The 25392-nt window shown below is 43.5% G+C and overlaps 2 protein-coding genes across 2 annotated transcripts in view; one reads left to right on the forward strand and one right to left on the reverse strand.

The window, feature by feature from the left end:
* Positions 1-25392, forward strand: part of LOC148342186 (uncharacterized) — a 334990-nt gene that overhangs the window by 128143 nt on the left and 181455 nt on the right. The gene's annotated exons all lie outside the window — the stretch shown is intronic.
* The window catches only part of LOC148342192 (uncharacterized), a 100553-nt gene continuing 84359 nt past the window's right edge, over positions 9199-25392 (reverse strand). Inside the window, exons 2-4 of the mRNA XM_088285227.1 lie at positions 19344-19502; positions 18832-19254; positions 9199-9380 (exon numbers count right to left, since the gene is read on the reverse strand). Coding sequence (XP_088141353.1) covers positions 9199-9380; positions 18832-19254; positions 19344-19428 — 690 coding nt within the window. The 5' untranslated portion in view covers positions 19429-19502. The remainder of the gene's footprint in view (positions 9381-18831; positions 19255-19343; positions 19503-25392) is intronic.

Genomic DNA, 25392 nt, shown 5'->3' on the forward strand with positions numbered 1-25392 from the left:
TATTTGATACCGTAGCAATGCTAACGCAACAGCGACCAACCTCGGATAGCTCTTCCTATTCAGCTCACGATTTTATGCAATTTTTTACTCAGAAGATAGAATGTATTCGTGATGAGATTAAAGACACTGTTCTTAAAATTCCGTCGAATTCCGCGATAAATGGTGTTAATAGGGACATTAGGGCTGATAACTATCCGATAACCTTATGTCAATTTAAAAAAATATCTCTTGAGAGCCTAACAAAATTGGTTAGTGCGGCAAAACCGACAACTTGTGTGCTCGATCCGCTTCCTGGCAAACTAATTAAAGAACTGTTTACGACCCTAGGACCGTCTGTTTTAAATATAATTAATCTATCACTTACCACGGGTGTAGTACCAGCAGCTTTTAGGACCGCCATTATCCGACCGTTACTTAAGCAACCAAACCTTGACCCAGAGAGTCTCATCAACTATAGGCCGGTTTCAAATCTTCCGTTTATTGCAAAAATTCTTGAAAAAGTCGTAGCGCAACAACTTAATGAATATATGACTGCTAATAATCAATTTGAACCTTTCCAATCGGGTTTTAGAGCCGACCACTCTACTGAGACGGCCCTTGCTAACGTTACTAATGATCTTCTCATAGCTATGGACGCCGACACCTCATCAATATTACTCTTACTCGATCTTAGTGCCGCTTTTGATACCGTTGATCATAAGTCAAGTCAAGTCAAGTCAATTTTATTTGTATAGCCCTTAATCACAGACAGTCTCAAAGGGCTTTACATAACCACAATTGACATCCCCGATCTTAACCCCCATAACATATTATTAAAACGCCTTGAAACGTGTGTTGGCATTTCAGGTTCAGCGCTCTCTTGGTTTAATTCGTATCTGTCGGAGAGGACGCACCGTGTAATTCATGGCAATGCGACTTCGGATCTTTGTAAGATCACATGTGGAGTTCCGCAGGGATCGGTACTTGGACCTCTATTGTTTAGCATCTACATTCTACCGCTTGGTGATATTATACGGAAATATAACATTAGTTTTCACTGTTATGCTGATGATACGCAATTATACATGCCGTTGGATATAACGAAGCCGCGCGATTGCTATAAATTAGAGGCGTGCCTTGCCGAAATTAAACAATGGATGTCTCTCAATTTGTTGCGTCTTAACTCAGATAAAACCGAGATGCTGATCATTGGACCAGCGAGTCATCTGTACCTTTTCAAAGACACCACTCTGAGTATTGATAAATGTAATATTGCCCAAAAGGATTCAACAAAAAATCTCGGTGTTATATTTGACGCAACTATGTTATTTCAAATCCACATTAAAAATATTACTCGAACTGCGTTTTTTCATCTGCGTAACATTGCTAAAATTCGCCCAATTCTATCAACGTGTGACGCGGAAATCTTAATCCATGCGTTTGTTACGTCTCGCCTCGACTATTGTAACGCTTTGCTCTCGGGTCTCCCCATGTCGAGTATTAAAAGTCTGCAGTTAGTTCAAAATGCAGCAGCTAGACTCTTAACTAAGACGAGAAAGTTTGATCATATTACCCCGATATTAGCCAATTTGCATTGGCTTCCGGTCCACTTGAGATGTGATTTTAAAGTTCTGCTACTTACTTTTAAAATATTGCACGGCTTAGCACCTTCTTATCTCGTTGACCTCGTGGTACCATATGTTCCGTCCCGAAACCTTCGCTCACAAAATGCTGGTCTTTTAGTGATCTTCCGAGCCAAAAAGAAGTCTGCAGGTTCTAGAGCATTCTCTATTCGGGCACCAATGCTTTGGAATGCACTACCCTCAGATATTAGAGGTGCCACTTCAGTAGAAATGTTCAAAACACTATTAAAGACGCATTTATACTCTTGTGCATTTAGCTGAAATATCTGTTGGCCTGTTTACTGCCGCTTCTTCTCTTTTCTGCCCCCTCTTCCCCTGCTTGGGAATTAGGTGATGGGGACATGCTTTGAAGATTACGGCACTGACGAACCGGGAAGGGACCTGCTCTGCCGAAGTCGTCTTCATGCAGCGCCTCTTCTGATTTCCTTATATTTCAGAACTTCGTTGAACTACTTGTTGGCCTGTTTACTGCTTCTGTTCTTTGGTTTTTTTTCTGTTCCCAATTCCCGGGCTTGGGAATTAGGTGATGGTGATTCACTTGGAAGTGGCTGTTCTGAATTCACACCAACTGACCGGTACAAGATCGAAGGCTCATCCTCGGATATGCTGCCATGGAGATTACGGCCCTGGATGAGGACCCACTCCACTGAAGTCATCTTCCTGCAGCACTTCTTTTGATTGACTCTCAGATTATCTCATCTAACATTGTATAGCATCATTTTATGTGTCAAATGTTGCCCAGTTGGCATCCATTGCAGCCTGGAAGGGGGATTCCCCCATCTGTGGTCCCTTCTCTAGGTTTCTCACTTTTCCCCTACTGAGGTTTTTTGAGTTTTTCCTTGCCCTCCTGGGGGTTAATATCAGTGGATGTCGATTGTGGTTATGTAAAGCCCTTTGAGACTGTCTCTGATTAAGGGCTATTCAAATAAAATTGACTTGACTTGTTGCATATGCATTCCCATCACGCTAGTCTTTGGGATTTCCCTCCAAAAGTCCCCCAGAGGGAGAGCAGATGCGTCTCCCCGTTGATACGACCAGTCTACTAGTGACCACCTTAAATTACTCTCATACCCTGGAAGGTCACTGACCTGGCGAGAGAATTGCCACCACCATAAACAATGCTCAGGCCTATTTTCTATCTCTTTTATTCAGAAAGTGAAATATTAAATGTATGTGAGGGGATATTTGAAGACTTTGAGTTTTGTTCAATGGACCATACATATACGAGCCAGCCAAACACAGCGAGAAAACCAGCGCTGACTCCAGTCGCCATCAAGTTGCCAACTCCTGACATACCAAAACCTTTGAGAGAAACTGAGCCGATTTGCGTTTCTCTTTCTGGTTCTTTTTATAGTTCAACTTCTAGTTTAGTTTTTCACCTTTTCACATTGCGTAATGAAGGCCAGTTGAGCAAGTGGAACAAGTGATTTTATTGATGACTGTGGAAGTTACCGATTTCATAAGCAGTTTCTTCTCACACCTTTTCCATTAAGTACGATTAAAAAGACAACTGAAAAGCATAACGTTAACAAATGTTATTCCAGGCAAAGGCAATTAATTTTATTTACATGTTTGAAGTAAACACACAAAAAAAAAATCATCACTCAGACACAATGGTTCTTCTGGCAATGATCACATTGGCTTAATGTCAATAAAAGAGCTTTGCAAAATTAAATTTATCATATTTCATTCAAAATCACATTTACATCTTACCACAAAGAGTCAGTTCCTTCAGTTTTTTGTTTTCTTTTTTTAAGCTTCAAGGATCGCTGCTATTCTCACCAGCACAATCGTGTCTCTTAGCACTCCGTTTAGTGGAGAATTTTTTAGCACAAACGCTGCAACTGAATGGCTTGTCTCCACTGTGCGTTCGTGTGTGGATTCCTAAATTTGACTTTACAGAGAAGCTTTTGCCACAAACTGAGCAGGAAAAGGGTTTTTCTCCACTGTGTATTCTTCTATGTTTAGTTAAATCTTGCTTTTGAGAGAAACTCTTGCCACAAACTGAGCAGGAAAAAGGTTTTTCACCACTGTGTGTTCTTGTGTGTCTTGTTAAAGTTGACTTATACAGGATGCTTTGGCCACAAACTGAGCAGGAAAAAGGGTTTTCACCACTGTGTGTTCTTGTGTGCCTTGTTAATTGTGCCTTTTGAGAGAAGCTTTTGCCACAAACTGAGCAGGAAAAAGGTTTTTCACCACTGTGTGTTTTTCTATGTTTTGTTAAAGTTGACTTATCAAAGAAGCTTCTGCCACAAACGGAGCAGGAAAAGGGTTTTTCTCCACTGTGTATTCTTCTATGTTTAGTTAAATCTTGCTTTTGAGAGAAACTCTTGCCACAAACTGAGCAGGAAAAAGGTTTTTCACCACTGTGTGTTCTTGTGTGTCTTGTTAAAGTTGACTTATACAGGAAGCTTTGGCCACAAACTGAGCAGGAAAAAGGTTTTTCACCACTGTGTGTTCTTGTGTGTTCTGTTAAATATGTCTTTCTTGAGAAGCATTTTCCACAAACTGAGCAGGAAAAAGGTTTTTCACCACTGTGTGTTGTTGTGTGTTTTGTTAAACTTATCTTATGAGAGAAACTCTTGCCACAAACTGAGCAGGAAAAAGGTTTTTCTCCAGTGTGTGTTCTTGTGTGCCTTGTTAATTGTGCCTTTTGAGAGAAGCTTTTGCCACAAACTGAGCAGGAAAAAGGTTTTTCTCCAGTGTGTGTTCTTGTGTGCCTTACTAAAGACTTTGGAGAGAAGCATTTACTGCAAACTGAGTAAGAAAAAAGTTTTTCTCCACTGTGTGTTCTTGTGTGGTTTGTTAAATGCGACTTTTGAGAGAAACTCTTGCCACAAACTGAGCAGGAAAAGGGTTTTTCTCCAGTGTGTGTTTCTGTGTGCCCTTTTAAAGACAACTTTGAAGTTAATGAGTCTGTGTGACATGCCCTTTCACCTTTGGCTTGCCCATCATCATCATCATCATCATTTTCATCATCATCATAAGTATCATCATCGTGATGAGCATCTGATAATGTGTCCTCATTATGTACTTGTGATGGTCCCCATTGGTCTTCATCACCTTCTGTTGTCACGTGACTACTTGAGATGCTGCTTGGAGGCTCCGCCCCTCTGTTGTCCTCACTCTCATCCTTGTTTTCATCTTCAGTCTAGATTGGGACACCGTTCACTGGTGACTTGTTGATCTTCTCCTCCTCCTCCTTTTTGATGTGAGTCAAGTCTGGCTCCTCTTTCACAGAACAGAGATTGTTTTCACTGACGTCTGCAGGACACAAAAAGACAAATTTGGTTTGGTCAAGTAAAACCTCAGGCGGCGACTGTCTTATTTTCTACCGTGCTACCTTGACTTGTTCCTGCCGCACACGGAGCAATGCGTGCGACCGCAACTTGGACCGGACCATGGGGGCATTTCACAAAATTACGTCCTACGATGTAAACCTCCATTTTCTAGCAGCACAACAGTGATAAACGAGCATTTAAAAAGGAAGCACGTTGCGGCTGGTGCCCGATTTCATTCCTGACATCGTCACAGACGTTTCTGGAAGCGAGCTGAAGTTAGCACACACAGGCTATCGTGTGCGCCTGACGGAACACCTGATGTGGGACCTTAACATGTTGATGCAGACCACTGGGGGCCATCGCAACATTATGACATAAATAAAATAGGAATCGTTCAAGTGAAATATGTTTTCAAGTATTTCATTTTGCATTTAGAGATAGTTTCATCGTGGGTACTTTTTGCTTCCATTATAATCTGGATCCGTAAAAGAATTAAAGGGGCCCTGGAATCAGAGTGGCTATTTATTGCATGATTTACGTTTGTTTGTTGTTTTTTTTTACCCAAAATGACATTTATCCTGCTAGTACATTCCGACATTCCCCTTTTTCCTTTTTTTTAATAAAATTTCTGTTTCAAAATCAAATTTAAAACAAAATTATGTTTGAAGAGACAAAATCCCTTCACATAAGCATTAAGCAACAACACTTTAACTCTGACTTTCATGTTGACATATTTGAATAATGACTGTTTATATTAAAGTTATCCAATACATATTCAAATTAGACTAAGATACGCCATAATATTTTTAGAGTTCACTAAATTATTTTGGAACTGCAATGATGCTTAACTGCCAAAGGGTGTCAGTAATAAGTAACAAAGGAACACAAGACCTCCCACTGATACATCATCATTGTCATTTGGATAAATTACCAGGAACTACGAGTTGTGGGGGTGATGCAAACCACCTGAGCCACAGGAACTTTATTACCAGGAACTAAATGTTCCTGGACTTGTTAGTAGAAAAGGGGGTTGCGACGTTCTCCCTTTTTAAGCCCATAGTAAGCCAAAGATGCAGATGCATTCCTTGCAGCATGCGCTTGTTCACTGATGAGATCCGTGCAACCCTGGATGGATGCATTCAATGTATTTTAAATGATTGGATGGGGTGAAACTACGCACATATGCACAAAACAGTGCAGAGCCACCGGAGGTTCATTGACTCTCACCCGACGAAGCCAGTACAAAGTTAATAAATAAATAAATAAATAAATAAGACCAATACGTACTTGACTTTTTTTTTAAAACTTAATATTTTGTGTTTTATCCACTAAAATTGATCAACCGCCATTGAGGTTTTCGCGGCAGTGTGCACATTTTTAGAATTCCTTCCGTAAGGAATTGCTTGAACAAAATATAAAAACCAGAAAATGTAAAATGTTAAATTATCAGTTCAAATTTTATACTGGGAAAAACACGGAGTTGACCCCCCACTATTGGTTATTCTTTGGCATTTATTTTCTGGACTGATTTCATTTGTCATAAACATATGTTCAGCAAACCAACAATTAAAAGGCAATATTTAAAAATATAACGGCAATAACTTTGAACGCATTTCCCCCAAAAACTTAATGTTGTTATGTATATTTTTAACGATAGAAAGTCGTTCTTTACAAAGTAAATGAGAGTAAGACGTGTACAAACCTGCTTTGTGTAGCACAACACGAGGCTGGTTGCAAACTTCGTCCAGCAGTTGAAGATGTTGCTCGTTCTCTTCTTTTATTCCACAAAGTTCCTCTTTGTACTTGGGTGTCGTACTTTCACACATTTTCAAATGATGATTCCAAAAAATCCGCACTTGATCTCTGCTTGGCGAAAACTCGTGTGCATCTTTTCGTTAGCGGCTAGCTAGCTTACAAGCTAAGCTAACAAGCTAAGCTAACTGCACCGAAAAGCATCAACGCGCGAAGATGAGGTTATCGGGACACAAAGACTTAATGAATTATGTCGTAGTCCTTTAGAGTAGCACTGGACATCCTATGAGAAAATTACAGTCAGTTCCACACTAAATCAGAAGAATTTAGCGGCGGGTGTTTTTGTTCCGGTGTGGACGGGTCGGTGGATGTGGTCGAGGTCGAAGATACGCGCTTCCTGATGACGTCATACTTTAAACACGTATTTTTTAAATATATTTCTTTGCCTCTGTGTATGTTTTTACACCTGGCTGTTCTATTTCAATATATATTATATATAATATTTTAATTCGGTTGATAATTTTTTTTCAACAAAATTACTGCATACCACCATGATGGCGCGTTGGCCTTCACGTCACTTCCGCCTTTGGCCCGAGAAGCCGCTGCTGCTCCAGCAGTGGGACGTTTCCGTTTCTCCGACCGAACTTGCAACAATGCTGTGGTTCACTCGGGCTGCAAGATTGTTTGAATATAATGTCTGCATATACTCGCAGTGCTTCTCAATTATTTCACGCCCGCCCCTACCAAGAAGAGAAAGATTCGCGCCCTTCACCACCATTTTTTTTCTGTCTTTGTATATTGATGTTAGATTGTCAATAAAATATCCCTTAACTAAGCTAAATTGATAAGAAATATCATGTTGAGAACTATTATAGTGAGGATCTCGAAACTCAGTACTCTGTTGTGCAAATATTGATGAGATGACAAATATTTGTCATGTTATTGTTGGAGTTGGGTCACCGTGGAACTGAGAAGTATTTAGTAAATCAACCTTTAAAAGCCAAACTTACGCCAATGCGTGTTCGTTTTTTTGTGCTCAAGAAGAAAAGGGTAAAAAAAAAGACTCAACAACTGATTAGAGTTCTGATATTTAGTTTCTTCAATTTCTGGAGTTCAGGAAATAGTACAAAGACAGATATCTGGGCGTCTTTTTCTTAATCTCACGAGAAACTGCACTCGGGCAAGCACAGTCGAAAAATGCGCGCCATCTTTCAGCCCAGCTTCAGTTTTCATAGGAGTTTTTTTATGTCAAGGGTAATGTAGGTTGAATCGGTCGTCCTCGCTCCCTCCCACGGCACGGGTCCACGTCCGAAGGAAGGTCCTCCCCAGGTTAGTCATCGTCTGGATAAGTTGATTCCCGTCTGGTCCCCAAGACTGGCACGCCAAGGCTGGCCTTCTCCAGCGGGCAGTCTCTCCGTCTCTCTCCCTGCTGGCATTCCTCTGTAATCTTGTCGGTGTGTGCGCGTGTATGTGCAGGTGTATGTGCGTGTATGTATATGTCTGTGTGTGTGTATGCGTATGTGCATGAGCTCCGATCTCCAATTGTTCTGTCTTTCGGAATGTGTTTTTTTATAGCGTCTGTGTGACACCTCCAGTGCCCAATTTGGTATGTTTGCATCTCTACAGCCAATGTGGAGAATGTGCTTCGTCGTATTTGTCCATGAAGTGCTGTGAATGTGAGGGCAGCTCATGGAAATGCTATGTGTAGAGGTTATTTTAGATTCCATTAGTTTCTTCTTATTTTCGTTGTTCAACCTCTTCGTTTGGTGGCGAATAAAAACAACTTTTTACGCGTGAACAAACACTGATGGTCGAAGCACGGCAAAAAGACCGTGTTGCTCCTTCACCATCATCTTTATTTCTTCTTCAACCAAAAAACACTTTCTTCTTCGTGCATTACAGTAAATAAAGAATTGCGCCCTCTAACGTTGACACATTTCACTCCACAAATTAAAATAATTACAAAAGACAAAGAAATGTATAATTTCTTCTCACAAACATATAAATGGCAAAAAACAAATATTTGCAATCATTATCCATAAAAATATAAACATTTGGGAAATGGCGCAAACAACTCATATTCAGAGACACAAAAGACAAGGGCCTGGAAACCCTCAGTGTTGAGAGAACACTATATCGGCAAAGGTAGGCCCCGCATTGTCTCCCTATACATTGATGACGGCGCTGAAGAAAGCGGACACAGAGACCGTGACTGAACATGTCATCAGAGCTGAACAGATTATCACGGCACTGAGACGCGCGGGTGAAGCGCCGAGCGAAGGGTTGATGATGGCAATGATTATGAGAGGGCTACCGGAAAAATATAAGCCGTTCACGTTAATGGTGACGCACGACTCAATGGACGTTTCGCTGGGGGAGTTCAAGGCCAAATTATGGAACTTCGAGGCAGCGGAAGACACAGGATCACTCGCCGAGGAGGCCGGAGGGACAGTGATGAAAGCACGGGCGGCGCAAAAGAAGAAAAGCAGACGGGGCTGGCGTGTTGGCGATGCGGCGAAAAGGGTCACCGTAAAGATGACTGCTCAAAGACTGTTTGGTGTCGTTTCTGTAAACACACGGGACACGCGGACAAAGCATGCCGGAAGAAGCGCGGACAAAGCGCTCGGTACGCATGCGTCCAAAAAGGCGGAGACGATGACGGCGGTGGCAGCCATGAAATGCAACATGATGACGCCAGGAGCGCAACCGGAGGTGAGGATTACTCCTTCAAGACGGAGACTGAGAATACCAACTGGACAGCACAGCAATTTCAACAAAAGGTACTGATTGTGGACACAGGTGCATCGTCCCACTTTATGAATGACAAAAGATGGTTTAAGAACTTTGTGAGCAATTTCAGGCCGGAGAAACACAGCATGGGGCTCGCAGGTGGGAAACGTGTTTTTGGGCTGGCACAAGGCAAGGGAAACGCACAGGTGTGTCGAATAGTCAGTAAGGGGCGTCGGTGTAAAGTTACGTTCAAGAACGCCCTCTACATCCCATCCTTGCCTCAAGAACTGTTTTCCGTGAAGCGAGCTACAGCTAAGAGTGCCAAAGTGTTCTTCAAGGAAGGCGAAGACGTTCTTACGGCGCCTGATGGTCCAACATTTGACATTTATATGTATAAAAGAATGTACTACTTGAGTGTGATGAAAACGATGTGTGTAAAGTCAGCCATGATATTCAGACATGGCACGAGATAATGGGGCACTGCAACTATGAGGATATATCGAAATTGCAGAATGTAACAGTTGGCATGCACATTAGTGGTGCGAAACACAAGCCTGATAAAGAATGTGATGTATGCATAAAAGGGAAGTTCACCCAAACGAGAAACCGAACTCCAACTGACAAGGTAAAGACATTGCTAAAACTGGTGAACACAGATTTAGCTGGTCCGATTAGCAACGAATCCATTGACGGGTTTAAGTATGTGCAATCTTTTACAGATGTGTATACAGGTGCGGTGTTTGTTTATTTTTTGAAAGCAAGGATGATGGTGATGCTCTTCAAGCTACCAAGAAGTTCTTATCTGATGTAGCACCATATGGCACTGCGAAATACATACGGTCAGACAATGGAACCGAGTTCACAAACAGAGACTTTAAGACACTGCTACGAAAGAACAATATGAGACATGAAACCTCCTGTCCTTATTCCCCACACCAGAATGGGGTAGCTGAGAGGGAATGGCCGACTCTTTTTGATATGGCCAGGTGTAAGCTTATTGACTGCAACTTACCAAAGAGCCTCTGGCACTATGCTGTTCAGGAGGCAGCATATATAAGAAATCTGTGTTTTAATAAGCATACAGGCACCACTGACAGGAAAAATGTGTCATTTATCAAGGATGCACAAGTTCGGGTCAATATGCTCTGCCTATCAACAAGACAGGATTAAACTAGACTTTAAGTGCGAAAAAGGACACTTTGTAGGGCATGACAAAGGCAGTCCAGCCTTTCTAGTTTATTATCCAGTGAGGGAAAGGTGTTCCCACAGACTGGTAAAGTTTGTCACCAAGACATGTGAAAATGAAACGCTGACTTATGAGTTAGACCTGCAACCAAGAGTGAGTTGTGAAGTCAAAGACACCCCACAACCTAGTGCGAGCACAGACATACAAACTGGTGGTTCAAAACAACCAAAAGATGATGATGACAAGCACCCTAAAGGGACACCACAGGTCCCAGGCAGTGGGAGATATCCTACTCAAGAACGAAGACCACCGGGTTATCTAAAAGATTATACTCAAGACAGCAGTGAGGAGGATGACAGTACACTTGTTAGCATAGACCACCGCAACAGAGTAATGTGCAATATTCCCCTAAACTTTAAAGAGACCTGAACATCAACTGAGTCAGAAAAATGAAAGAAAGCAATGGACGAGGAGATGGTCCTTAGAGGACATCCAGACTTTTACTTTGACTAAATTGCCAGATGGCAGAGAGACAGTGGAAGGGAAGTGTGTCTATTCAATCAAGGAAGGCAGTGATGGACGTGAGATGTACAAGGCCAGGTTTGTAGCGAAAGGCTATAGCTAGAGAGCAGGAATAGACTATGGTGAAACATTCTCACCGACAGCAAATCTGACTCGTGTACGGGTGGTGATGCAAAAGGCTGACGTAAAAACAGCTTATTTGCACGCACCCATTGAGAGAGAAATATACATGGAACAACCTGTGGGTTATGAGAAAGGAAGAGATGGGCTAGTGAATAAGCTGGAGAAGTCCATTTACGGCCGAAAACAATTTGGACGTAATTGGAATTTATTACTTCACAAATACCTAACCGAGAACAAATTTATCCAGAACCAAGCAGACCACTGTGTATACACGAAAGAGACTAAAGTAGAAGGGAAAGTGATAATTGTTATCTGGGCTGATGACCTCAAAATTGCCGCCAATAACACAAAAGTGGCTTCGAGCAAGTGAAGAGCATGCGATCCACCAAGTTTAAAATGAAGGACCTAGGCAGGTTAAAACATTTCCTTGGCACGGTCTTCAGCCACTCGGAAGGCTGTGTAAATGTGACACAAAACAAGTATGTGGAAAAGATCCTAAACCATTTTGACATGTAAATGTGTAGAACAAGGGAAACACCCTGCGAACAAAAACTAGACTACACTGAAGATGCGCCGAGAATGACTGATGTAAAAATGTACAGAGAAGCGGTTGGCAGTCTCATATATTTGGCCACCGGCACACGCCCTGATCTATGTTTTGTGGTGAGACGACTATCGCAACATTTTTCTGAACCTACAGATGAGCACTGGATCACGGTCAAACATGTCTTGCGTTATCTCAGATGTACAACCGACGGACAGCTCTGTGTCCAAAAGAGCTGCGAGGGTCTAGGCCTTGGAGTAGGGCTGGGCGATAAACCGAAAATTTACCGTTACCGAAATTTATTAGAATGACCGCCATCATTTTGCCCATGTTGGTAAATTTGGTGTCTAAAAAAAAAAAGAAAAAGAAGTCTTTTCTGTCTGCGGCGATGCTCATGCCCCTTTAAGACGGCTCCAGGCGTGTAGTCACGTGACTCCTCCCTTCTGAACAAGAATGTAAACAAGACGCGTTCGTAGCTGGCGATTCAAATCCTGAAGCGGCTGACACGGCTGCGGACGAAGTAACGTTAGTTGAAATTGTTCCTGTCGCGCTTGTCCCGAAAATAAAGTGGACATCTGTCGTTTGGAAATGTTTTGGGTTCCATAAAGACGATGTTTAAGGAAAAAAACATGAACTACAAAGTGCATCGTAAGCACCTGAAACAGCGCGTCCAACCTTTTCTTTTTCACCACCCACAACACAACCATGCTGTTGACTTGGAGCTTGTGCTAAGTTCAAAGTGAGGAGCAAGTTTGGACAAGTGACAACAGCCCATAACGGAGGCGACACCATACGAGAGAACGTCTCAGAGGTGGACGCGATAGCCTAGCATATAGCTTAAGATAGAGCTCCTCTTGTTACAATGGAGCGGACAGGATTCAAACGCCTCATGAAAGTAGCCGACAAGAGGTACGAAAATATTTGCCGCAAACAGCACTTCCGATATGGACAACATCGGGACGGGAGCGGAGACATGTCAAGCATTTTGCATCCACATCCGACTTGTGGTCAAGTCGCAACATGGATCCCTGTTTGAGCCTGACTGTGCATGACGTAGACGACAAGTAGCGACCGCGCACCACTCGAGACGGCACATTTTCCTGATGAAGCACACTTGTTTATTTGGCACTGGCATTCCATTGACATTTTTTTCCATTTTATTTAGCATTTTGTTTACAGGCGACTAGCGCCTTTGCACATGGCATTATTCAGATTGTTTACATGATACCTTTACACAAATCTAGGCCTTTGCAAATGGAATTACAGCATCTCGGCACAATATATTTGCAGAAAAAGATTTTGTGAGAGGTACCCTTTTTCTCCTGTTCTTTGTGACATTGTTCAAATCATGCAAAGCAAGCTATTTGGAATGTTTATACAAATGGTTTTTGTAATTTTATTTTTCACTGAAAGTAATGTGTACCAGTTGGTCCATAAAAAAACAGTTAATATGCATTTCCTGCATTTATTTTTATTTTGGCCATCAGGGGGAATTTATCGTGCATTTATCGTTATCGAGGTAAAATTGCCCAATTTACCGCGATATTGATTTTATGTTATATCGCCCAGCCCTACCTCACATGCATCTGGATTAAGGACTTTCTGACCAACAGACCCCAGACTGTGTTGCTCGGCCCCTACACGTCCTCCACCCTCATGCTGAGCACCGGTTCCCCCCAAGGATGCGTGCTGAGCCCTCTCCTGTACGCCCTCTACACCTACGACTGCAGCCCGGCCCACGGTAACAACACCATCGTCAAGTTTGCTGACGACACGACAGTGGTCGGTCTGATCTCAGAAGGTGACGAGACAGCCTACAGAGAGGAGGTAAAGAGGCTGACGGCTTGGTGCAAGGACAACAGACTGCAACTCAACATTGCAAAAACAAAGGAGATCGTCATCGATTTCAGGAGGAACAAGACGGTGCCGCCCCCCCCTCTGCATCGAAGGCGTGTGTGTGGAGAGGGTCCACACGTTCAAGTTCCTGGGAGTACAGAGCTCCGATGACCTCTCCTGGACACACAACACCACAGCAGTGGTAAAGAAGGTCCACCAGCGTCTGCACTTCCTGAGGGTCCTCAGGAAATTCAACCTGGACAAGAAGCTGTTGCTGACCTTCGACCACTTGTCCATCGAAAGCCTGCTGACCTACTGTGTCTCCACCTGGTACAGCGGCTGCAACTGAGGCGGACAGAGTGAGGCTCCAGAGGACAGTCAAAACAGCGCAAAGGATTATTGGCTGCCCTCTCCCCTCACTGTCGGACATCTACACCGCCCGGTGCCTCAGAAGGGCTCTCAACATCGTCAATGACAATACCCACCCAAACTCATACCTGTTTGACCTGATGCCCTCTGGCAGGCGCTACAGATGCATCAAATCAAGGACCAATAGACTGAGAAACAGTTTCTTTCCAAGAGCCATCTCCATTCTAAACTCACACACACACACACACGACCACCCGCACCTTGCAGAACAGCAACGTGATGTGTTTCTATACACCCTATTCGGTATTATTTTCCATTGCTATTCTCACTATTCTCTTATTTATCTAATTTATATATTTATCTGAATTATTGTTGTATTACACTGGAGAGGGGAGCTCTCTAATCTCGTTGCACACTTGAGTACAATGACAATAAAGGGATTTCTGATTTCTGATTCTGAACAAAATAGTGACACGAATATTTAAAAGTAACGACAGTAACGATTAAACATTGAATACTAAATTATTACTAAAATAGTTCAATGAATCTAGAAATAAATAGTCACCGTAGTTTAATGAATACTGAAACGAATAATGAAATATTTAAGTTAGTTAAGTTATAAACACTGAAATCATTTTTAACACTCTAACATTTAGGTAATAAAACAGTGAATTTAAAATTCGCAACCACGTCGCTGGCGAAAAACTCTGAAAAAAGGCAAAGGTGCAAATATGTTGACATAAAGTTTCACTTTATCATGTCAACTGTTCATAATAGGGAAATACATTTGGAATACTATCCAACCAACAACATGGTGTCAGATGTAGAAAAAAAACAGCAACAAAAATAAAATTCAATACATGTCTCAAGTTCATATTTGGGAACTAAAATGTTTGTTCATGTGCATCTTAGGTTTTTCTCTATGTTTAGAAGAAGATAATGATTTGCATCGCAAATGGCGACATCTGTCGGTGAGTTGGTGATAGTGCTCCACACAGCCAGCAGCCAATCAAATCACAGAGGGGTGTGTCCTGTTCTTCCGCTTTCGTGACGAACAGACTGCCATGTTCTCGGAGGAAAAAAACGACGCCATCTTTCATTCGTCTCGTCGAACAAAGAGAAGCTCACGAGTTATCGCCAAGCAGAGATCAAGTGCGGATTTTTTGGAATTATCATTTGAAAATGTGTGAAATAACGACACCCGAGTTCAAAGAGGAACTTTGTGGAATAAAAGAAGAGAACGAGCAACATCTTCAACTGCTGGGCGAAGGTTGGAAGCAGCTTCGTGTTGTGCTACACAAAGCAGGTTTGTACACGTCTTACTCTCATTTGCTTTGTAAAGAACGACTTTCTATCGTTAAAAATATGCATCACAACATTAAGTTGTTTGGGGAAATGCGTTCAAGGTTATTGACGTTTTATTTTTAAATATTGCCTTTTACTTGCCGGTTTGCTGAACATTTGTTTATGCCAAATAAAATCAGTGCAGAAAATAAATGCCAAAGAATAACCAATAGTGGGGGGTAAAATCCGTGTTTTTCCCAGTATAAACTTTGTACTGATTATATCTTTTTCAAGCAATTCTTTACGGAAGGAATTGAGAAACATTTAGCAAATGAATCTTAAAAGCCAAACTTACTCCAATGCCTGTTCGTTTTTGTACTCACGAAGAAAAGGGTCAAATAAAGACTCAACAACAACTGATTAGAGTTCCGAAATTTAGTTTCTTTGATTTCTGGACTTCAGGAAATAGTACAAAGACAGATATCTGGGTGGCTTTTTCTTAATCTGACGAGAAACTGTACTCAGACGAGTACAATCGAAAAATGTCGCGCTGATCTCAGCCCTGCCTGACATTTTATATCCAATGTCAAGGGTCATGTAGGTTAAATCGGTCGTCCTTGCTCCTTCCCACGTTCCACGTCCAAGGCTGACCTTCTCAGGCAGGCGGCAGTCTCTCCGTCTCTCCTGCTCACATTCCCCTGTAATCTCGTCAGTGTACAGATTGTGTGGTGTATGTTTTCCCAGATCAGATTATGTTTTTTGGTGTTCTTGATAGCGTCCCTGTGACTTCCGCCCAACTTATGTTTGAATCTTCGATGGCCTATGTGGAGAATGTGTTTAGTCGTATTTGTCCATGAAGTGCTATCTGGTTTGTCATCAGTTTGACCTGAGCAGACTGAATCTGTTTGTTCTGAATGAGAGTGTGGGTCATGAAAATACTATGTGTGCAATTTTGAGGTCTTCCATTTAAACTAAGTCATATAAATTTAGCTTTTTAATTTAGCTGAATCAGTAAACACCATGCCGACAATCCCTGTCAATCTTATCTATGCACTGTACTTCTACTTTCATTTGATAAATGCTTTTTGTTTAATCAATGTTTAACATATTCAGTAAATATGAACCTGCTAAATTAAATAATTGACCTTCTGTCCCGTAGGTGTTTAAAATAATGCCAGCAACCGTAATACAAAACCTTCAATATTCATGTCCGGTGTGGCCATTCCCTATAAGAAGGGAAGGCCGGAGAGAGGGGACACCTTTCCCTTTTTTCTTTTTGGGGAGTCTTCTTTTGACATCAGCATGTGACGAGAATAAAATCTCTTTCTCGCCAAAATGACTGTGTCAGAGAATTCTTTTCCATCACCAATTCTGCCATGCTCGGCGACCTGTCCGGAGGGAAGCTGAGCCAGACCCACACATCAACAACAAAATATCCCACATTTCTGGCATTTTGCTCCATTGAGGGTCTCAGGGTGCTGGGGCGCAGGCGTTCAACAGCCGGCCGGCTGAACCTTCGGTGAGATGCTTTTACTCACAATGGGTGTTGTGCGCCTGTGTCCAAGCGGTCGGGGCTTTTGGGGTCGTTAAAGAGAGCTTGTGCATGTGGGTCTGCTGGCTGATTGGTCATGGAAAATGTCCCTGTGTTAGTTTCAATTATTGTTTAAACAAGAGGCCTCTATAATGATTAAGACATTAAAATGTGTCAAAGTAACCGCACTATGAAAGAACATTAGAAAAAGTATTTAGAAAAAATAAATAAATGAAAAAAATATGATAGGAACTCAGTAAATAAAGATAAAGATAAAGATGTCCTTTATTAGTCCCACAATGGGGAAATTTGAAGTGTTACAGCAGCAAAGATATAGATCACACAGAGTCGGCGGCGTAATGTAGCCGTTAATGTATAACATTAGCAGCAGACATTCATAAAAAGCATGCAAATATACACAGTATAAACGTATCTAGTGTAAGGAAACACTCCTAATGCCTGTCCATTATACAGAGGGGGAAACACTGTAATGATAAAAACTACTGAATGATTGAAAATACTGCAATGATAAAGATATTACAATGATAAAAGTACTGTAATGGTGAGAGTACTGAAATGACAGGAAAGTACTGCAATGATAGAAAATACTGCAATGATAAAAGTACTGTAATAGTAAAAGTACTGCAACGATAGAAAAATACTGCAATGATGAAAGTATTGTAATAGTAAAAGTACCGCAATGATAGGAATACTGCAATTATAAAAGTACTGCAATGATAAAAGTACTTTAATAGTGAACATCCTGCAGTGGTAGAAATACTACAGTGATAGAAGTATTGTAATAAGAATACTGTAATGGTAAACAAAATACATCATTGGTCGTTGTTTAAGTACACCCTTGGCTGAAAGTACAGTAGTAGTTAATATTGCATCCTAGGACTGCACAATTGCACTAATGCCCTCCCGTTTGTAGGCCTGACCCAATGTTCTTGTTAAAAAGTCTGACAGCAGTCGGCAGGAAGGAGCGACAAAATCTCTCTTTGGTACAGCGAGGGTGTAAAAGTCTGTCACTGAAGGAGCTGTAAAGTGTTCTCAGAGTGTCATTGAGTGGGTGGGCTGGTTTGTCCAGCATTGATGACAGTTTTGCCGTCATCCTCCTGCCCCCCACTGAGTCCACAGAGTCCAGGGAGCAGCCCAGGACAGAGCTGGCCCTCCTCACTAGTTTGTTCAGTCTCTTTTCGTCCCGGCCCGAGATGCCTCCTGCCCAGGAGACCACTCCATAGAAGATGACCGGTGAAACCACTGAGTCATAGAAGTTCCTGAGGAGTGTTCCCCGAACGCCAAAGGACCTCAGCCTCCTGAGTAGGAAGAGTCTGCTCTGACCCTTCCTATAGAGAGCATCTGTGTTGTCGCTCCAGTCCAGTTTATTGTTCAGATGAACACCCAGGTACTTGTAAGTTGAGACCCTCTCAACGTCTGTTCCCTGGATATTCACTGGTGCAGGTGGAGAGTGCCGACGCTTGCGGAAATCCACCACCAGCTCTTTGGATTTCCCAGCGTTGATTTGGAGGCGGTTCTGCTGACACCAGTCCACGAACCCCTGCGTAACCCCTCTGTACTCCCGATCGTCATTGTCAGTGATGAGGCCGACAATCGCAGTCATCAGAGAACTTCTGCAGGTGACAGGTTGTGGAATTGTATTTGTAGTCCGAGGTGTAGAGGGTGAACAGGAAGGGAGCCAGCACAGTTCCCTGCGGCGCTCCCGTGCTGCAGAGGAGCACGTCAGACACACAGTCCTGTGTCCTCACGTACTGTGGCCGGTTTGTGAGGTAGTCGTAAATCCATGTGATGAGGTGGTGGGCCACTCCCGCCTGCTCCAGCTTGTCTCCCAATAAGGCGGGCTGGATGGTGTTGAAAGCACTTGAGAAGTCAAAGAACATGATCCTCACCGTGCCCCCCGCCTTCTCCAGGTGGAAGAGTGAAGTGTGGAGCAGGTAGATGATGGCATCATCCACACTGATGCCAGGCTGGTATGCAAACTGGAGTGGGTCCATTGAGGAGCTGACCAGGGGGCGCAGATGGACGAGGACCAGTCTCTCCAGGGTCTTCATCAGATGAGACGTCAGCGCCACTGGTCTGAAGTTGTTGAGCTCCTTCGGATGGGGTGTCTTTGGAACCGGAACCAGGCAGGATGTTTTCCACAGCTGGGGGACTCTGCCCAGCTTCAAGCTCAGGTTGAACATGTGCTGGACGATTCCACACAGCTGGTCTGCGCAGGATTTGAGGAGCTGGGAGCTGATCCCATCTGGGCCTGCCGCCTTCCTCGCCTTCATCTTCCTCAGCTGGTTCTTCACCTGAGATGTTGTGAGGAACAAGGCTGAGCAGGAGGAAGTGGTGGTTGTCTGATGAGGCTGGGAACTGGAGCCTGTGGAGAGAGAGAGGGGCGAGAGAGGGGGAGAGAGGGTCTTGTTCGCAGTGGCAGGAGGGGTGGGTGGGGGCTGCATCAGGGAAGCCTGAGCGGGGTCAGACATTTGATCAAACCTATTGAAAAATAGGTTCAACTCATTTGCCCACTGAAGCCCCCCCCCCTTCTGGGTCTTACCTGCTTGTCCGTGGCCTGAGATGGTCTTCAGGCCCCTCCAGACATCCCTGGCATTGTTCCGCTGCAGTTGTTCTTCCATCCGCATCCTGTAGGACTTTTTCCCCTCTCGGATCCTCCTTCTCAGCTGACGCTGCACTCTCTTCAGCTCGTCCTTGTCGCCTGAAACAAAAGCCCTCTTTTTCTCCTTCAGGAGAGCTTTAATGTCCGGTGTGATCCAGGGTTTGTTGTTGGAGAAACATCTTACAGTCCTGGTGGAAATGGTGTTCTCCATGCAGAAGTTAATATAGTCTGTAACTGTGTCTGTTAGACCATTAATGTCCTCACCGTGAGCTTCGCTGAATTCCTCCCACACAGTTGTGTTGAAACAGTCCTTCAAGGCCTCCTCGGCTTCTCCGGACCATCGCTGAACTGTGCGTGTCACAGCTGGCTGCCTGCAGACGAGAGGTTTGTACACAGGCAGGAGAGCAACCAAGTTGTGGTCAGCTTTGCCCAGCGGGGGGAGGGGCAGTGACGTGTACGCCTCCTTGGTGTTGGCATAGAAGAGGTCCAATATTTTATTGTCTCTGGTTTGGCATGTTACATATTGTGTGAATGAAGGCAGAGAGGAGGAAGGAGAAGCATGATTGAAGTCACCAGAGATAAGGAACAAGGCATTTGGGTGCTGTGTTTGTAGCCTGCTCACAGCTGCAGTCAGTACGTTACAGGCTGTCTCACCGTTAGCGGAGGGTGGCACGAACGCCGCCACCGCGATCACATGACTGAACTCTCGCGGTAAGGAGACCGGACGCATGCTAACAGCTATCATCTCAATGTCCCGACTGCAAAGTTGATCCTTAACATTTATGTGCCCAGGGTTACACCATCGATCATTAACAAACACAGCCAGCCCTCCCCCTTTTCTCTTACCGCTCTCCAGTGTCCTGTCTGCGCGTAGTATTTGGAAGCCGTCCAATTCCACGACGGCGTCCGGCGTTAGCTCTGTTAGCCACGACTCCGTGAACACCAGCAAGCTAGCCTCCCGGAAAATCCTCTCGTGCCGGGTTAGCGCTGTTAGCTCGTCCATTTTGTTGGGGAGGGATCGAACATTCCCCATAATAACGGACGGGAGGACGGGGTGATATCGTCTCCTCCTTGCCTGGCGTTTAGCCCCCGCACGGCATCCCCGTCTCTTCCTCCTCAGCTCGCGGGGAATATCGGGTCTCGCTCCGGGAGCCCACGCGGGGTTAGCACGGAGTGCTAACAGCTGATCTCTTGTGTACACGATCGATCCGTAGCTCCGAGTTTCGTCTCCGGACACGATCGCGCAAAAAACAGCCCCCAACAGCAGTAAAACCACCGCAAGTTGGATGTCCATTGCTGAGATGCTTTTACTCACAATGGGTGTTGTGCGCCTGTGTCCAAGCGGTCGGGGCTTTTGGGGTCGTTAAAGAAAGCTTGTGCGTGTGGGTCTGCTGGCTGATTGGTCATGGAAAATGTCCCTGTGTTAGTTTCAATTATTATTTAAACGAAAGGCCTCTATAATGATTAAGACATTAAAAGATGTCAAAGTAACCGCACTATGAAAGAACATTATAAAAAGTATAAAAAAAAATAAATCAATTTAAAAAATGATGATAGGAACTAAGTAAATGGGACTAGTGTGGGAGAAATGTGCAGAAGATAAAGAAAAGAAAGGTCTCGTGGTTAAAGAGATGAGAAATAAGAAGTGTAAAACTATACCTCTAGACAACATAGTCGTGAATAAGCTCAGTTTGAGCACAGACCCTGGCCAGGGTGTAAATTTTAGCAGGAAAATGATGAGCTGAAAATAGAAATAATGAAGAGAAGCGCACTTCCACGTATCGTATTGGGCACTTTGTGGCATGGAACACAGTAAGGATCGAAGCGTACCGTTGTGTGGAGGGCCCGACGGTTTCGCTGGTAGGTAGCAAGAGATACGCTGTTCAGATACGTACCCTGTGATGACTCGTGTTCTGGTCAAGGCCACGCAAAATCAAAAACCTGGCTGCGGTCCGCCCCGTATTGGCACAGGATGTACGCAGGGGTTTGTGAAGAGATGAGATGAAAGTACGTGGAAGTTCGGCCTAATTAGGGGGGTTGCTGCTTCGTTTGTTTTTATTGTTATTTGTGTTGACACATGTGGGGCATGTGTCAAAGGGGGGAGATAGGTGCAGTATTTTGTTCTCGTAATTGTTTTTTGCATGTAAGGATTTTTGGTTGTTAATAGGACATGTCAACGATGATCATGCAGAGGTGAAAGAGTTGAAGATTGGGCACAGCAGGAAGAATGCAAGCAGAGCCCTGAGTGATGAAAACGTTAACATATGGTTAAGGAACAGGTCTCTTTGACGACAAAAGTCTGACGATGGTAAACAATTGATAATTAGACCTCAATGAAGTGATTGTGCAGTTGAAAAAGTTCATATCTTGACTGTGAAAAGCTAAAGTGAGAAACTAGGATTAACTATTTGGCATACACTAGAACATATTCAGTCTCGAGGAAGACTGAATGCAGTAAAATTGCAATAAGAAGAACAATAAACCAGCCCAGAGTGTTACAATGTCCTGGAAACAAAAGTTTGGGATTGCCCCTGAGGGTGAAATTCCTCTCTGAACTCCTCCTTTTTGGCTCGGCAGCAACTCATGAAACAGGGAAACTGATAAGAGATACAATTTTGTTGAAACAGAACATGCAAGGTTAAAGGTCATGCAAAACGAAAAAAAAAAAAAACATCTAATGTTCCATACTTCAGTTTGGCGACGGATGTACAAGGGTAATTCAATTAATGAAACGACATTTTGAGATGGAAATGACAGTAATATGATGAATTATCATGTTGTGATGGATTAAATTAGATTATGAATTAAATTACACATTTTTAGTCTGTGGATAATCCACTTCAAATTATACTGACTCATTGGTTGAGGAAAACGGGGTTATATTAGTTCAGTGGTTCTCGATTATTTCCTGTCACGCCCCCCCTACCAAGAAGAAAATAGATTTGCGCCCCCCCACCACAATTGTTTTTACATTTCGTTCTAATGTACATGTTCTTTGTATTATAAATGTTAGATTGTCAATAAAATATCCCTTAACAAAGATAAATTGATTAAAAAAATCTATCATTTTGAGAACGACTATTGTGAGGATCTCGAAGCTCAGCACTCTGTGGTGCGAATATTGATGGGATGATAAATATTTACTATACGTTTTTGTTTAGTTTTTTTTTTTTACTTTATTAACATGAACAAACCAAACAGTTATTAATGCGTACATAATATAGAAAAGACAAAAAGAGCCAGGGGGATTTCAAACAAAAATTCTATATACATAACATAAAGCAACAGTTTTAATTTTTTGACTATACATTTTTTTTTATGTTTACAATCCGTTTGACGTCAAACCGCTTCGTTGTGATGACGTCAGCCATTTCCGTGTTCCAGCCTGAGAGCGTCTGCTAAATTGCTCACGTAGCCATCGTCTTATTTTGTTTGGATACGTAATGGTTGCAATCCAACATTTCTGTTCATAGCTGCTGGCTCTCCGCCCGAACGCGGTTCAAGTCAGACTTCTTTTCAAAGTCGAGCGTCCATCGAAGCAATTAATTTTAGCGATTAGCGCGCTTAGCGCCTCCTTGCTCGCTCTGCTGCGGCGCAAGATAGCTTGGCGCGGGGTATTTAAGGAGCGGCGAAAGAAATCACTTCCGGGTCAACGAGCGACGGGGCGACCCTTTTTTTTTTGTTAATCAGTACTGCGTGACGGGGCGACATGTTTTTTTAAAACCAGCACTGCGTGAACTCGGGGCACAAACAGCTTTGACGAGCTCAAACTCGCATTGTCTGAGATCGCCTTTTTCGGTCCCAAAACCATGCAAAAAAGCATGTTCGCCAGGGTCCCACGTGCCCCCCTCAGCATCGCACCGCGCGCTACTATTTGAGAATCACTGGTGCAGCACAACACGAGGCTGCTTGCAAATTTCGCCCAGCAGTTGAAGATGTTGCTCGTTCTCTTCTTTTATTCCACAAAGTTCCTCTTTGTCCATCTGCGCCCCCTGGTCAGCTCCTCAATGGACCCACTCCAGTTTGCATACCAGCCTGGCATCAGTGTGGATGATGCCATCATCTACCTGCTCCACACTTCACTCTTCCACCTGGAGAAGGCGGGGGGCACGGTGAGGATCATGTTCTTTGATTTCTCAAGTGCTTTCAACACCATCCAGCCCGCCTTATTGGGAGACAAGCTGGAGCAGGCGGGAGTGGCCCACCACCTCATCACATGGATTCACGACTACCTCACAAACCGGCCACAGTACGTGAGAACACAGGACTGTGTGTCTGACGTGCTCCTCTGCAGCACGGGAGCGCCGCAGGGAACTGTGCTGGCTCCCTTCCTGTTCACCCTCTACACCTCGGACTACAAATACAATTCCACAACCTGTCACCTGCAGAAGTTCTCTGATGACTCCGCGATTGTCGGCCTCATCACGGACGGTGACGATCGGGAGTACAGAGGGGTTACGCAGGGGTTCGTGGACTGGTGTCAGCAGAACCGCCTCCAAATCAACGCTGGGAAATCCAAAGAGCTGGTGGTGGATTTCCGCAAGCGTCGGCACTCTCCACCTGCACCAGTGAATATCCAGGGAACAGACGTTGAGAGGGTCTCAACTTACAAGTACCTGGGTGTTCATCTGAACAATAAACTGGACTGGAGCGACAACACAGACGCTCTCTATAGGAAGGGTCAGAGCAGACTCTTCCTACTCAGGCGGCTGAGGTCCTTTGGCGTTCGGGGAACACTCCTCAGGAACTTCTATGACTCGGTGGTTTCATCAGTCATCTTCTATGGAGTGGTCTCCTGGGCAGGAGGCATCTCGGGCCGAGACAAAAAGAGACTGGACAAACTGGTGAGGAGGGCCAGCTCTGTCCTGGGCTGCTCCCTGGACTCTGTGGACTCAGTGGGGGGCAGAAGGATGACGGCAAAATTGTCATCAATGCTGGACAAACCAGCCCACCCACTCAATGACACTCTGAGAACACTTTACAGCTCCTTCAGTGACAGACTTTTACACCCTCGCTGTACCAAAGAGAGATTTCGCCGCTCCTTCCTGCCGACTGCTGTCAGACTTTTTAACATGAACATTGGGTCAGGCCTACAAACGGGCGGGCATTAGTGCAATTGTGCAGTCCTAGGATGCAATATACACTACTACTGTACTTTCAGCCAAGGGTGTACTTAAATATTGACCAATGATGTATTTTGTTTACCTTTACAGTATTCTTATTACTGTACTTCTATCTCTGCAGTATTTCTACCATTGCAGGATGTTCACTATTACAGTACTTTTATCATTGCAGTACTTTTATAATTGCAGTATTCCTATCATTGCGGTACTTTTTCTATCACAGTACTTTTATCACTTTTATCATTACAGTATTTTTCTATCATTGCAGTACTTTTACTATTACAGTACTTTTACCATTACAGTATACTTTATCATTGCAGTACTTTTACCATTACAGTACTTTTACTATTACAGTACTTTTACCATTACAGTATACTTTATCATTGCAGTACTTTTACCATTACGGTACTTTTACCATTGCAATATTTTTATCATTGCAGTATTTCCAATCATTCAGTAGTTTTTATCATTACAGTGTTTTCCCCCTCTGTATAATGGACAGACATTAGGAGTGTTTCCTTACACTAGATACGTTTATACTGTGTATATTTGCATGCGTTTTTATGAATGTCTGCTGCTAATGTTATACATTAACGGCTACATTACGCCGCCGACTCTGTGTGATCTATATCTTTGCTGCTGTAACACCTCAAATTTCCCCATTGTGGGACTAATAAAGGACATCTTATCTTATCTTATCTTTGTACTTGGGTGTCGTTCTTTCACACATTTTCAAACGCCAATCTCAACAAATCCGCACTTGATCTCTGCTTAGCGATAACTCGTGTGCTTCTTTTTGTTAGACGAGAAGAATGAACGGCGTTGTCGTTTTTTAATGTCGTGCTGAATGGATTTCCTGGGTGAAA

The sequence above is a fragment of the Idiotropiscis lumnitzeri genome, chromosome 2, assembly GCF_059441095.1.
Source record: "Idiotropiscis lumnitzeri isolate Australia: NSW breed Sydney's pygmy pipehorse chromosome 2, RoL_Ilum_1.0, whole genome shotgun sequence".
Lineage (NCBI taxonomy): Eukaryota > Metazoa > Chordata > Actinopteri > Syngnathiformes > Syngnathidae > Idiotropiscis > Idiotropiscis lumnitzeri.